Source organism: Ornithodoros turicata, chromosome 4 (genome assembly GCF_037126465.1).
Source record: "Ornithodoros turicata isolate Travis chromosome 4, ASM3712646v1, whole genome shotgun sequence".
Taxonomy (NCBI): domain Eukaryota; kingdom Metazoa; phylum Arthropoda; class Arachnida; order Ixodida; family Argasidae; genus Ornithodoros; species Ornithodoros turicata.
In genome coordinates, this window is record NC_088204.1 from 80647183 (window position 1) to 80662679 (window position 15497).

Below are 15497 nucleotides of genomic sequence, written 5' to 3' on the forward strand. Positions count from 1 at the left end.
TTGTGAAAGAGGCGACACTGTCGGCCATAGAAATAGTATATGCAGTCGGCACTTGCGGAGTGGCTCTAGATTGAAGTCGAGTGTGTCGCAAGCAGGCATACGTTTGATCCAGCTTTTCAGTTTCGGATGACAGCACCCTTTAATTTGCAGGCCGAGTAAACATAACAGGCGGTGCCTTGGAGTGGAGCACGATTCTTTTCTACAAGCCAAATGCCACCTACGAAGTACTGGCCAAGATTGAGAAAGACGACCGGCCTCCATCGTGGGGAGCGGTGCAAGTGGTGCTCATGGAAAAAGTGCCACCATCCATAAGCGTACGGTAAGTCTACCATTAGAGTACGTTGCCGAGCACTGTGCAAAAGAGAGGGTGGAATAGAGAAAACAGTGGCGTTTCTTCAGCCGACCAACCGGGGGCGCAGCAGAGAGAGCAATAGCACGCTCTACTTCATGAGGAGATGTTGGTTCATTTCATTGGCTGACGAAAGATGAGTAACGAAACGAAAATAGCGAGAAAATGAATGTGCGCTGAGTTGTTCGCGCCATTAAGAGATAGATAAAATATAGGGGGATAACTCCAGCTGTCAAAGAAGGAGGGTCCTGAACAACTTGATGCACACTCCTTCTCGACATTTTGATTTCGTCACTGATTACACTCTCTCACATCACGACCAAACAAACCTTCCTCACCTCCTCAGGATAAGATCCGTCCCGGGGCTTTAATTGGCAGCTTTATAGACGAAAGGTAACGCCGTTGTGTGGCTCTGTTCGCCCCTGCAGGTGTCAAACCGAAAAACTCTGCTACCCGAACGACCCTATTGGACAGAAGATCAACCCCGTCCGCGTGGGTCTCATCGGGCTCTGCATCGAGAACTGCGAAGGTGAAATGGTCTACAGCTGGGAGGTCTTTGGAAGCGACAACGACACCGAGGTCTTCCTTGAAGACGCCAGAGACTTCCTCGTGGGTAAGGGGAATAGATACACTTGATAGAGACATGGTCGGTATATATACCGAGTGAACCAGCTAAAGATCTATGGCACGCGATCAAGCACATTTGAGCTAAAATGTATGGCCTTGGCAAAAATCTGTCTTGTCTTTGGAATTCCGCGAGGGAATTTAAGAAACCACAACCTGGATAACTATGCATACTGGTACTATAACGAGTTCACAAGTATGATATTGATGACTGCGCTGCAAGCCATGGCTATGTCACATAACGTTCTCAACGGCTGTTACAGAGACTTCGTGACGCAAAGCGAAGTGTTTTAAAGGGGTTGTGAAACTATTTCCAAACTTTTGAAGAAATAACTTTGTAAATATTGATTTATGTGTTCTAAACATGCACATGACGATAGCGAACAGAAGAAACAAATGTGGAGGTGAGTCGCGACTAAGTTGGACTGGCTACCCGGGTACACATACGTAGAACAAAAAAGAAAAACGATCACAATCATAAGGCACAACGTAAAGACGAAATAGTCCCGTAGTCCTAACGTATAAGACTCCCCAAGTTATAAAACACTGATCAACTTGGCTGACTCAAGAAACCGCTGTGTGTAATTTCCCTTTCTTTCCCCTTTCTTAATAACGCGTCCTGGAGTAGCCAGCCCCGAGTGACTCGAGACTAACATCTCCATTTTTTTTCTTTTAAAAATCAATCACTCAATCAAGAAACCTCGACGGTCACGCGCTGGGCGAGCTCCTGCATCGCTCTCAACTCTTCATCTCCTCACCCCGTTTTTTGAGTGACGTTTTATCGTGGATAAATGAAGTGCACACTTTTCCGGTTTCATGACTATACGTATAGGTAGCTTTCCCAGCGCTCCCCACACCCCCCTAACACCTCCCCCCCCCAAAAAAAAATACCGCCCAGAAATGCAAAAAAAGTAACAAAAGCAGCAGATATGGGGGGGGGGGTCACATCCCCCCATCGAGACACCAGCACCCCCCTTCCCGACATGAATATCCTGGGAATATCCCTGGGTGGTTGTAAAGAGCGTGCCGGCCACCGGAGAGCCGCCTTTGGTATGGCGATGGTGACCTTCGTGCATTTCGGGCAAGCGTGGACAGATAAAACGTCACTTCCCGTTCGTCTGCCGACGTCTGTCAGCGCTGTTCGGCGCCACCGTCGACGGTGGCTCGAACAAATCGCAGTTTTAAAACGCCAGCAGTTAATAAACCGTTCAAATGAAGAATGTGGGACTTTGCGTGTCAAATCCATGGACTACAACAACAACAACAACAACAAATACACTGATGATGATGAATGGGGAAACAACGAATGAAACGGAGCCATACATTTAGTGAGTTGCATATGGTGCAAATGTGGTGGGCATATATGGTGCTCGCAATGAAGTTGTTGCATATGGTTTTTCAAGCCCTTTAAGCCAAAACATGACGTCACTCTGCCGTCTGCATCTGGTTAGACTATAGACGACTATAGGGGTATTGAATGGCAGTATCTTTATCCTGTTATCAACAGGCGCTGCGGAGCAGAAGATGGCTTTATCGGACGACTTCTTCAAGGTTTACTACCCAATGTTTGGAGACTTCGTTGCCCGACTGACGGTGACCAACCAATGGGGCGTCACCGGGGTGTCTGATCTCTTCTTACACATCAACAAGCCACCAGAAAATGGGAACTGCCAGTTTGAGCCTGAAGAAGGCATGGCCTTGATGGACAAATTCAAAGCCAGCTGTTCAGATTGGACTGATCCGGAAGGCATCGAAATCGAATTTTTCGCCTTCTGGGGTGAGACTCCTTCCTTTACTTCCGCGTTAGCACCGCGAAGCAACCGTGTCCATGAGCGTGAACGGATAAAGAAGAGCAGGAAGCATGGCGGCACAGGGGGTTAGGATGTATCCCAGGTAAAACAGCGAGAAACCTACGGATATCAACAGACAACCACAAAGATAACATCTAATCTTTGTTTTGATTTGAGTGTACAAGTATATCTCATTCTATTAATGCTTGCTTAACCACTCGTGCTGGTGCATTGTCGTTGCAGTGCGAAACATTGAAAACGAAGCGCTGACGTTCCTCATGTATGGACCGGACAGCGAGGTTACACTGATTCTCCCGTACGGAGAGTTCCAGGTGGGAGCTGATATCAAAGACAAAGAGGGCGCCACCACACGGGTCAACATCACTACTATCTCGGTCAGTATTGCCGTTGGCAAAGAGTATACCCGCAACTTCTTTGCTGCACCTTGAATGTCCAGAAAGATTAAGACAAAGCGTCTAGCGAACGAGAAATCTTTTCCACGTCTGGACATCAATATACCACAATGCAAAATAAGATAGGGAATATATTGTGGATGCAGACGACACCGGAAGGGAAACCTGGCATGGCAATTCCAGGTTAGACGTACGCGGTCACTGAGCGTCCCTTTGAGTCATCTATTCTAAGCTTACTACTCCTACGACTACGCAAACTTGTCGGTATCCGAGAAGTTAGCGTAGAACGCAAATAGGGAAACAAGCTGTGAACGAGAAAGACATATGATATAGGAACGAAAACTTCGAGACGGAGGAACACACAGGGATGTCACAACAGATTCTACTGTGTCTGTTCTGTCTTGTGTTTGGAATCCGTTTTGTCGTCTCTGTGTGTTCCTCTGACTCGGGGTTTTCGTCCCTATCAGCCAGCTAACCGAGGTTTTTTGTCTTCTCCACGAGAAAGAAAGCTTTCAGTGGTGTCTTCTGCATAAATTTCCTAAACTGGGAGTTATTTTATCGTACCTTGAACCGTTGTGTCCAGACGATTCTGCCCACAAAGCAAGACTTTGAACGTTACCTGAACGACCGCAGCCTGGACAACGCGGACGCAGCCGGTGATCAGGCACGGATGAACCAAATGTCGCAAGCCATTTCATCCCTGATGAATGTTCGGCTTCCGGACGAGTTTGAGAACGAGATCAACTATTCTGGTAAGTGGGACCTCCTCATGAAGACCTGTTTCTGTTACAAGGTTATCTGTCGCAGATCCCGATGTCCTGGACAGGGAAATGGAAGAACAAGCCCTTCTACGAGCCAAGATGGTGCGATCTGTGTCCAGTATTATGAACGTGGACACCTTGAGCAGCTTGGAACAAGTCGGTAGTGCGCTCACAGCTATCGCGGGCGACGGCAGCGGTGTGGACAATGAAGGAAAGGTAGGCCAAGAACTGTGTTGGGTCTCTAGAGGGGCATATGTACAAAGACTGTGTACGAATGTTCGAAGTGCACAACGTCAAGCAAGTATCGATGAAGAGACTTCTTTGCGCAGGATATTATAATAAGGCTTCTGCAAAAGACAGTGAAGCTTGCCTCGAACCTGAAAGTGGAAGCACCGCAGCAGCTCCTCGACTTCTGCATGTACGCTGTTGGTACCATGGGTGGTATCGTCGCCGTAAGTTTCCTTCCAGTGCTTTAACGCAGTAGTAGCCAGAAATACTTGGCTATGCGATGACGTGTTATTGAATCATTGTCACGGGGCCACACACTTGAGCCCGTGTTGACGTGTGACAATTGGACATCTTGCACCATTGGGTATATTCATGCATGCCATCGCACACAGTAAAAAAAAACACCATCAGCAACTTTATTGGGAGTTTCATCGCCAGGGGGATCCTCTACCCCATTGCTGGCGGCAATGTGTGAAGTGGAATGAACTATTGAGTCGCCTCACAGTGAGGACCGAGGTCTTACGGTGTCCAAAAAGTTTACAAGTGCTTCTAGATCGTTCGGTGGGCTGGATTTTGCCGTGGACCAAGCAAATTTGAGAGAGAGAGAGAGAGAGAGAGAGAGAGAGAGAGAGAGAGAGAGGGGGGGGGGGGAGGGAGAGGGAGGGAGATAGTCCAGCTGATTTAGAGACACTGAAGTGGGATTCTGAAAGGTTGGTAGCGCGGGCAATGGAGAGAGGATGTGTCTTCCGCAGTGACGGCATATGTAAAATGCCATTGTACTTTACTCGATGCACAGCTTTCGTTGTCATCACAACGTGCTTTGCGGGACTGTGTACTTTTACTTGCAGAGGATGACTCAACAACTAATTCAAGGTGTGGTCATGCCCACTGACCGCGCCAAGGCCGTCAACATCGAGTATGACACGGAGATCGCCCTCGAAGGAGAACCCGAAAAAGGTAGAAGACGATAAGCTTCTCCTTTTAGACATCATGAGCTGATAAATGCCTAAACACTGCGGCATTTGTGTGCCACTTGCAGAAAGCCTATTCGACGGAACAGTGCCTATGGACGTCGCCTTGGCACGTGCTGTTGTTTTGAGGGAAAGACAGTTTGTAAGTGAATCTTTTTGTCTTAGTAAACATGTCGTACGTTGGAACGAAAGCACCCAAAGCAAACGCCACTCAAAATCTCCAAAAGCCGACACTGGAGAAGTCTCCTCTTCCATTACGAGGGAACTCACAAACAAACTTTCTATTAGGCCGAGAAACAGATCACGACGATGGTCCAGCTCACCATCGACCTAGTGCTGGCCATCCTACGCAACATCATCGTGGGAGAGAAGCCCTTGGAATTCTTGGCTCCCAGCGGTCTCGGCTTGACCATCTCAATGTACGTGACTCATCGTATCCTCTTCTTAAACTCTATATGCGGGCAGCTTGGAGCAATGTCCTTGTATGTCTCCAGGTTCAGCGGTGGAGCTCTAAGTGGCCGAGGCATTCAGCATGGCGACGCCGTGTACATATTCCCGGACGTCTGCGATATCCTAGCCAGCCAACCATCCTGCGCTGGCAACGAGACGCTGGGAGTGATGGCCGTGTCCTGGCCCTCGATCCTTCAGTCCTTTGGAGGCAGCGTAGATGTCTTATCGAACGACACCAAGACTCTGCAGCTGGTCGTCCTGGACGAGAACCTCTTTCCGATAGACGTCAGCAACACGACCAACTACTTCGAGATAATCGTTCCCCGTAAAGGAGGATCGGAAGATGGAACGGTGAGTCAGCACTTCACAAAAACGTTCCTTTAAAGGAGCAGCGGAAGAGCCCGAAAAAAATCCTTTTTCCCGATTGTGGTTCATAACGACGATTCATGGTCTCAAGTCGCGAGATAACTTTGTGGTGTGACGTTCGATCACTACTATTGTCATAGAAGAACGAGCGTGACAAACCTTCACGCGCGCGAACCGCACTCTCCCAGTTGCGTGCAGCTGACGTCACACATCACGAGGGTCAGACGCCTCTGTGACGAAACATGTCGGCGCCGACCAGAAGGATCATGATGTGAAGGTCTCCCGACGTTGCTCAGTTCGGCCGGGTGTCTTTAAAATGTTATTTGTGGCATTTCAGAGGGCCCTTTTTCTAACAGCAAATATTGTTCGTGCAGTCCAACATTGTACGGCTAATACTTATCCGGAAAGGATATTTAGTTGTGTGGGGATTTTCGTGAGGGTGTATTGTTTCGCCGAGCAGGCCGGAGTTTGGCATCGCGTTGGCGTGGGGGCTCCTTCTGGTGACATCTTCGATCTTGAGAAGTCAATATGTTGTTTGCTTTCTACTGTATAGGGATTGCCAGAGCCAACTGAATTTGCGCCAACGATCAAGTGGAACGAAGAAATGGTGTATCACCAGTTCGTTGTCCCCAAGCCTGATTCTGCGGTCAACATCGAGATCACACCGCATGACCCATCGGCACAGTTCCTGGTATACATCCGCCACAGAGAGAAGCCTCAATTGAATGCCTATGACGTGATGGTCAACCTTTCTACGATACGGAGCACAAACGGTGAGAACACCTCTGAACCCTTGTGGTTCTTTCGTGATGTTCTGAGCACGTATCGCTTGGTGAAGACCAACGTCAGAATCATCTTTTGTAGACTACTAATTACCGATATACATAACACAACATTTTTTTATGTGTGTGGAATAGCAAGCCGACATCAGCTTGGCTGACATTCCCTCTTTTCTTTCTATTAAACATATCTCCCCCCCCTCCACAACAATTCACGATAATTTCAATAATCGTACTTCATCAAGAACAATTTGGGGTTTTACGGCGTGAGATAACTATAAGAACAGGAGCAATGCCACAATGGTCAGTTCCGTAGATTAGTTTGGACGCTGCTGAGGTTGAAATAAGGCAGTCGGGGGAAAATCCACTCAGCGGTGGGAACCGAACGGACACCAGCTAGTTTTAGTGAATCGTTTCCACTCAGACGGTTCGCGAAGGGTTTCGCGGAGGGCCCAATGAGGAGAGGGTGTGACTCAGGATAGAATCATCTGATTGGGCAGCGGCAAAACCGTTCGCGAACCGTTTCAATGAAAGCGATTCACTAAAATTCCCTGTCGGTGCGATTGCGTTTTTCGACGTGTGTTACCTTACTCTTTCAATGCTCGCAAGCTTTCGTGGCTTGTATGCTAAAGTCTCGTCTTCTTTGAAATCTCGGTACCTTCAAACTTAGGATCGGAGACGTCACCGGATAATCCACCGAAACCTTAACGCTACCTACTTACATGTCAGGGCGACGTCAGTGGAAAGTCTGCGACATCTTTCTGGAAGAAAGGAACGCGGAGAAGACCCGCGTCACATTGTGCGTTTCGTTGCAGGAACATACGACATCTTCATGGACAACTCAATGGTGGACAACCGTACCGGGTTCTTTTACTTGGGCATCGTGCAGCCCAACGGCACGGTACCCGAATTCGACATGGACGAACCCGTCAACCTGACAGCCTCGGAAGTCAGCAGGGAGTTCACCTCAAACTATTCCGTTCGCATCTACACTTCGGGCTGCTACTTCTTCCACTCACAGAAGAAGATATGGTCTGCAGAAGGGTGTTTTGTGAGTATACGCCTTATACCACCTGTTACTGGACATTGTTATAGTCCCTTTTAGCCAGGTCAAATAACCATGGAACCATGACTTCTTCACTTCGTGGCTTCTATTGCGAAGAGCTCCTCTCCTCGTATTGCCGCAATGTTAGTACATTGTAAAGACTTGGCGTCCCATCGTGGCGGCGGTGGGTGGTAAAATTGCCTGTCGTAGTCGCATCTCATCGAAATAGTTCTCTCGAAATAGACACCAATTAAATGAGCACCACTAGCTGCATTACGAATATTTAACTGTAAATCGCCAAACTATTTTCGTCAATGCCGACGCGTATCATGCCTCCAGCTACTTTTGTGATGATGTATTCAAAAAGGTAGAATGGTAGAAAACCCAGGGAACCGGTCTAGGTCTGGCTGACCTCTCCTTGCGTGGACGCCACCTCCTGTTTATTAAACTTATATATACCCCCCCCCCCCCCCCAGGGAACCGGTGCGGAAATGTTAAGGGAAGAGTCTCAGGACGAAGAGCCGCCGATATTTCGTACAGAGATTGCCCTTCTTATCTTTCTTCTGGGCGGAAGGATACGGTGCTACTTATTTATTACTATTCAACGACAATAATAACTACGCTATAGTTGCTAAATTATAGCACTTTTCCGTCAGTTCCAGCTACTGTGTTCATACACGGCATTGTACGCCGATGACTGATTCCCCCTCTAATATCTGCGCAGGTCGCCAACGCTAACTACGCCCTTACCAGATGCAAGTGCAACCATCTGACATCATTCGGCAGCGGGTTCTTCGTCATGCCGAACACGATCGACTTCTCGTACGTGTTCGCCAACGCTGGCTTCGCCGATAACGTGACCATCTACATGACGGTCATCGTCACCCTTTTCATCTACTTGCTGGTCCTCATATGGGCTCGGTACGAAGACAAAAAAGACGTCGAAAAGGTGAGAGTCTGGAGCGCGTTTTCGGTGAATATCGGTGGATGTGGAGCACCTGTCCCATGACACCCCATCCCATCGTCATCATTTATTGTTGTTGTTGTCGCTTATCGGAGCAAATCTTCTCCGACAAGGCCACGCCCACTAATCCACCGGACGGGATATATGTGCGAGGAGGTGCGATAACTCGATACGATGCGCTTCTGGCGCATTCATGGAACCGCTGCTATGGACTCTTTACGTCTGGAAGACAATCTCTGGAGGGTGCCCTGGATATGATTGGCACTCGACCATTTGAGGTAGAGGAGGTGCTGAGGAACTGTCCAAAATAGCTAGAACTGGACAACATCCCAGGCAGCACACAATATTGGACCCATATTGGCTGGGCATCGGCGATACCGGTCCAATATGGGACCCGTTTGCCCAGGATTTCCCCCATATTGATTGGGCCCCATATTGCCAAGTTTGAACTAATATGGGGAAAATGTCGGCAATATAGGCCCCATATTGCCCGTGTGCGCCCCATATTGACTGAAAATGCAGAAACTTGGACGTACCCGTATTGGTACTTGTACCAAGTGCCCAAGCAGCACAGCAAGATTGAACGTTGAAGCATGTGTAATGCCCAACTCAATACGTCGTTACATCCAACAACTTCCCGCAGATGATACACATTGTTCGAAACAGTCAATTTATCTGGAAATCCCACTGTAACATGCACCGCAACTCAACTTTCCACTTGCTGTCCCGGACTCATCGTTGGCATTACCACAGAAAAATTGGCACAATATGGGCAACATGGGCTTGCCAATATAGCCTGGTTGCACTTTTCATGTTGGACCAATATTGGCAGCCCACATAAGACCAGTATTGGCCAACCTGGAAAACGGAGACACGAACGAAGTTGACACAAAGTCTCTTGTTGTGAGTATCTGTGTCAACTGAGACTCACAAGAGAAATTGTTTTGTTTTGAACAGGACTGGAGGATCGCGCGCGACTGTATTGAACCCAGAGCTGCGCGATATCAGCTGAACCCGGACAGAGTTCAGTTTCGCATAAAACTGTGATGACTTTCGCTGCAGTGTAATGAGGCGCTTGCCTTGTTCTCTTTATTATATCTTATTATCTGTCCTACTTTTTTCAGCTCGGAGCGTCGCCTCTCCAAGACAACGACCCGAGGGATAAATACATCTACGAAATTACAGTATTCACCGGAGAGAAAGAGAATGCAGCAACCGATTCCAATGTGAGTACGGGAAAGTATGTCTTGGGCCGTTTGTGGTTGTTCTGACACGTTGTCACTGGCGCAGGTGTTCTTTATTTTGTCGGGCGACGACGACGAGACCGAAGTCCGCACTTTCGGAGATCAAAAGCGAAAAATCTTCCGGCGCGGAGCGTCCGACGTCTTCGTCATGACTGCACCCAGGTGAGACAAAGTTTCATGATCAGCCGTTTTGCTAAGATGATCTTAACTATACTTGCACATTAGGTCTACCATCATCTGATGGAGGTTGTGATTCTCTCGCTGCCTTCCAAGCACCTCGTATTATCTTGCATTCGATACACTATCAAGATGTCCAGAGCTTGATATCAGTTTGAGTTACTGTCGTAGACTGCGTCAATGTCATTAGACTTGGAGGTTGTTGTGTCTTCTCGTTTAATCAATAAGCTCAGTTCCTAATCCAATAAGCTCAGTACAGCCGTACACCGCGGTATTGTAAAAGGGGCAGGCTTATCTCCTCCACGGAACCACGCTACGGGGCTGCTGTATCCAATGTCATAATCATCCTATAAACATATATACCAACGTCGGACTACGTACCTTGGCACGTGTTAACGTTGTGCATGCTTTCAGGTCACTCGGACGACTCAACTACATGCGGGTCTGGCACGACAACAGCGGGAAGGGAAGCATGCGATCCTGGTACCTGCGCTTCATCTCGGTCAGAGATGTTCAGACAAACGCCAGATACGATTTCATCGCGAACAGGTGGTTCGCTGTAGAGAAGGAGGACGGAATGGTACGGAATAACTCCAGTTACTTCAATTACCTCATCTTTTCGCTGCCGTTTATTTTGTTCCTACTATCACACACATCCGATGGCATGGTTAAGACATGCCAGACATTAGTAACCTTGTCCCTCAAAGCGCTTCAGAGAGGATACCGGTATTTTTGCAACAGCTGTGGGCTTGCCTTCTTCAACATGGTCTTGAAGATATCTTTTTAACTGCTATTCCGGACGGAAATAAATCCGCGGTGTACTCTAAGTGTCGTTCTCCTATGCAGACCGACCGGCTCCTACCAGTAGCCGGCAAAGACGAAGCGACGGAGTTCAACCACTTGTTCAAGCTCAAGTCCCAGAAAAATCTCGCAGACGGCCACCTGTGGTTCAGCGTGTTCATGCGTCCACCAAAGAGTCGTTTTACCCGATGTCAACGAGTGTCATGTTGCGTGGCCCTACTCTATCTGTCCATGCTGGTGAATGCAATGTGGTATGGTCGGGTGCCTTCGAAACCGTCAGCGTCTGCTGTCAATTTTGGACCTTTCTCGCTGAGTCCGGAACAAGTAAGGCACTAGTCATTTCCATGAAAGTGTCGTATCACGTGATGTTATATCGTGACGTGTCATAGTGATTCGTCCAGCGATTAAATATCCTCTTCTACAGGTTTTCCCGGTGATTTTAATCCAAGCGCCATCGACATTAATCCACGTTTCATGCAAACTTTATGGGGCATGGATTAATTTAGCTGGAACTTGGATTAAAATCGCCGGGAAAACCTGTAGTTCAGATGTTCCTCGACGCGAGTTGTCAAATGTTCGCCTCAGTCCTGGTTGTCATGACCAGCATCACCCAGATTAGAAGAGTCCAGTTGAATTCACGTCATGTCCTGATTAGGAGACCGACCAAGCGAAGCTATGCGAGACTATCATATTTCCTGGGAAAATATATAAAGGTGCAAAGTCGTGCCGCAGGTAGACATCGTTCAGAACGTTTGAGAAGAAAGGATTGTAGCACACGAAATGCGAATGAAAAGAATTGTTAATCGTTAGATATACTTTTCTCCGACCAACGCTATGTACTTCGAAGCAACGACTCCGAAATTTCAGTTATCTGCAATCTCCTATTCAGATGCGCATTGGTTTAGAAGGCAAGACTCTGTACGATGACGTTGCGAATGAGGGAGATGACGTCACGGGCAGGCCTTGTGTATCGGGGCACAAATGAAGTTGACATGTATCGTTCTTATCGCTTCGTATCGGACACCCAGGAATTAATTCGAAATATTTACACATTGACCACTTCCAGGTAGGCGTGGGAATTTTGGCCAATCTCATCGTGTTCCCGCCAACCTTCCTGATGATCACACTCTTCCGAAAATCCCGCCTTCGAACGAAGAGACCCAATCGTATTACGGAAGCCCTGAAGCAGAAAAGAGGTACAGACCACGAGCTTTCTAGCTTTCTCGGTCGAACCCGGTTATAACGATGGGCATGTCAACAAACACGGATGGCTTCGATTTGACTTGATTTTATTTGAAATTAACTGGAGCAAGAGTAACGAAGATGAAGCTGCGCCCGACGATGTCGTTGGGCTTATATTTATACTTATTGTGTACTTTAGGATCACTGCTTCTTGGGAACTGCGTGTATGTGCGTGTGGGCTGCGTGCCCACGTTCGTTGTACTTGAAGAATAGCAGAAGGGGTGATCACTGTTAAATCGTTGTAACACTGTTGCGCCCCATTGCGCACAGTAAAACACTGATGGCACTATTTTCAATGCGGTCCTCACCACGAACCATGTGTTTATATTAGTACATTGTAATGATTAAGGGTACGATCAAAGTATTTCTTGCAGCAAACACTAAACTTCAAGATAATACTTACGGTGAGTCTAGCGTTTCTACTGCCTGAGGCTTTCCCCGATATTCCCGCAAACCGAGCAAGGAAAGAAGGAGAGGGAGAAATCCCTTCACGCAACAAATCCCTCACTCAATGAAGTCCGAACGCTTCGCAAACTACGCTCTTACGAAAACGTAGATCCTTAGACTTGCTATAACTCCTGTTCTGAAACCATATCCGGACACTTTTAACGCCCTTCTTGCCGTTATCAATACTTCTTTTCGCCGTCTTCTTGTTGAAAACGTGTGTCGTTAGCATCTACAGCTTTAGAAGTACTACTATATTCATGTCATCCTTTATCGCAGACTCAGTGGTGGTCAGTCGAGCTTCATCCGCTCAACCCCTGGTGCGCAACCAAGCCAAGACCGAGTCCACAATGGCGCTCACCAAAGACATGTCCGATGTGTTCGACGAAAATATCACGAGGACACGCCGTCAGCTACGGGTCAAGAAGAAGAAATCAAAATTCATGTTCCCCTGGTGGTGTCGCTACGTTGCCTGGTTCTTATGCCTAACCTCCATTTTCGTTTCAATCTTTATCATCTGGGCATACGGCGTTCAGTTCGGCGACGAAAAGACGCGGAAGTGGATAACGTCGCTCTTGGTGTCCTTCTTCATGTCTGTGCTCGTCACACAACCCATTAAGGTAAAGAAAGTTTGTTCGTTGAACCTTGTCATTCACATCACGACATGGGCCATCTCCGTTTTTTTTTTTTTTTTTGGCGTACTCTTCAGGTATTCCTCCTTGCTATCATCTTCTCTGCCTTGTTCAAGTCTCCTGATAAGGATGACGACGACGGCGATGACGATGAAGAACAACCAGAACTTCCGGACAACGAGGAGTGGCTACACCAAGGTTCGATATGTCTGCTGCTGTTACGCTGTGAACTAGCGCTTATTTGAAAGAACCAGATATTGTCGTCGTCGTCCGTCTCTTCATGGTCCCTTTAAGCGCACATCGCTGTTCTGACGCAGGCACAGAAAACACCCAGGGCGGCAGACGGAAACGACTGTACAAGCCGCCGACGAGCGCTGAACTTGAACGACTTCGTGACGAACGCATGCGGGAAATCAAGATGTCAACTGTGATCCGAGAGATCGGATCCTACCTTCTCTTCCTGTGGCTCCTCACCGTGCTGTCGTACGGCAACAGAGATCCGAGCGCTTACTTCATGCAGCAGAACCTGCACAAGCAGTTCGTCGAAAACGGAAACTTCCTAGAGGTCAGTGCGTGCTCCCCATACCGTCTGCACGACGTTTGCGTCCAACGTGATTCACACTATAATAATGGCTGTACTGTATAGTTAGGGCCTGACTTTTTAGGGTTAAACCCGTATCCGCCCGATATTTACCCCCCGAATGAAATCTGTAAAATTCGGGTTTAACCCGAATCTACCCGAAAACATCCGGGTCGCGTGGCACACTCATAAGCGTGCATTCAAATAAAGTTAGATAACATTGCTAAACATTAGTTCCATGTTAAGACAAATTTTTATTAAACAAAAAAAATCACCCGAATACACCCGAATTCCTGACGACAGAATATGCCGTAACGGGATTTAACCCGAATTTTCAAATGAAAAATATCACCCGATATTTACCCCCCGAATTTGGCCAAAAATAAAACCCGAAAAAGTCAGGCCCTATGTATAGTAGGTCTTGGTCTCCCAGTTTAGCCTTATTAAAAATCAGTGAAAAAAAAGTAATAGTTCCACCACAGCTCCTGCCGTTCCGTCAGTAAAGCTTCATCTAACAATATGTAACAGAATGTCCGCCGGCAATCTACATCAGTAGCTTACACAACGTGCTGAAGACCTTTGTAAGTAAGGGGATTGGTGGCGCCAAAACGGCTGTTATGTGAACCGACAGAAACTTTTGACAACAGCGCCTGCAACGATACACACCTCCGCATTGTGGTACGGTGCCTAGGTATCCATGTGCCGTGGTACTTTGCGTGCTTCGACTGGGTCGTCTTGCGCTGGACATAACAAATTAATTACAGCGCGATGGAGCACACAGACAAAACCAGACGGGACAAGCGCTGTACCATCACTGTTCCATGGCACCAATGAACCATGGTACTGTGGTACCTAGTATGCTTCCTGTAGGCCACCTTCTGCTGCACGCTTGAAACATACGTGCAGAGCTTCCTATATGTTTTCCAACAGCTTTCCTGTTCTGAGGTGTTTCCTAGACAATGAAGTACCATGATACCTAGTGTGCTTCCACTAGATCCTAGACACCAGACATGGGTACCTAGTGTGCTTCCACTAGATCCCCTTGTGCTGTACACTAGGCGGAGGATCGTTCTCACATTGGAGCCTCTTGCGATGCAGATAACAAGTCCTGACCAGTTCTGGAAGTGGGCGAGAGAGGTGCTCGTTCCAAACGTCAAGGTAGGACCCTGGTACAATGGCCAACAGCCGTTTGGCCTTCGAGGGTTCCTAGCGGACCGCGTGAATCGCATCATGGGCTTCGCGTCGCTTCGGCAGGTGCGAGCAAAACCAAGTAAGTAAAACTATCCACTCAGAATCATATCCAAATAATTATTCGTAATGTCCGGATTAGAAACGTCAAGTCTGCGAGCTTTTTCGATCATCGACGAATCTGAAAGGAAATTCGAAAGTTCGTCGAACCGCACGAAGTCTGTGAAAAGTTCCTGGCATCGCTAAGAATTGTACTGAAAAATGTCTATTACTAAAAATACGTATTACTTTGGCAAAGGTGTAAAACGAAAGTACATAATAAATTGCCCTCGGTGAGGCAAATTTCACGATTATATACCGGTATATCAATTTTTCTGCACAAGACGAAACGTCCATTGCTCGTTGGAATGATTGTCCCTAGATCACTGACTGTTTTCAACAGAACAATG

The 15497-nt window shown here is 47.6% G+C and overlaps 1 protein-coding gene across 1 annotated transcript in view; it reads left to right on the plus strand.

Annotated features, from left to right (window-relative positions):
• LOC135392080 (uncharacterized) overlaps positions 1–15497 on the plus strand; it is a 42532-nt gene that overhangs the window by 24551 nt on the left and 2484 nt on the right. Inside the window, exons 18-40 of the mRNA XM_064622736.1 lie at positions 151–319; positions 778–962; positions 2481–2750; positions 3007–3158; positions 3760–3928; positions 3984–4153; positions 4267–4389; positions 5014–5122; positions 5205–5278; positions 5425–5555; positions 5631–5937; positions 6506–6725; positions 7547–7782; positions 8501–8725; positions 9865–9966; positions 10031–10146; positions 10576–10741; positions 11008–11286; positions 12029–12158; positions 12928–13268; positions 13358–13478; positions 13598–13845; positions 14959–15130. Coding sequence (XP_064478806.1) covers positions 151–319; positions 778–962; positions 2481–2750; positions 3007–3158; positions 3760–3928; positions 3984–4153; positions 4267–4389; positions 5014–5122; positions 5205–5278; positions 5425–5555; positions 5631–5937; positions 6506–6725; positions 7547–7782; positions 8501–8725; positions 9865–9966; positions 10031–10146; positions 10576–10741; positions 11008–11286; positions 12029–12158; positions 12928–13268; positions 13358–13478; positions 13598–13845; positions 14959–15130 — 4215 coding nt within the window. The remainder of the gene's footprint in view (positions 1–150; positions 320–777; positions 963–2480; positions 2751–3006; positions 3159–3759; positions 3929–3983; positions 4154–4266; positions 4390–5013; positions 5123–5204; positions 5279–5424; positions 5556–5630; positions 5938–6505; positions 6726–7546; positions 7783–8500; positions 8726–9864; positions 9967–10030; positions 10147–10575; positions 10742–11007; positions 11287–12028; positions 12159–12927; positions 13269–13357; positions 13479–13597; positions 13846–14958; positions 15131–15497) is intronic.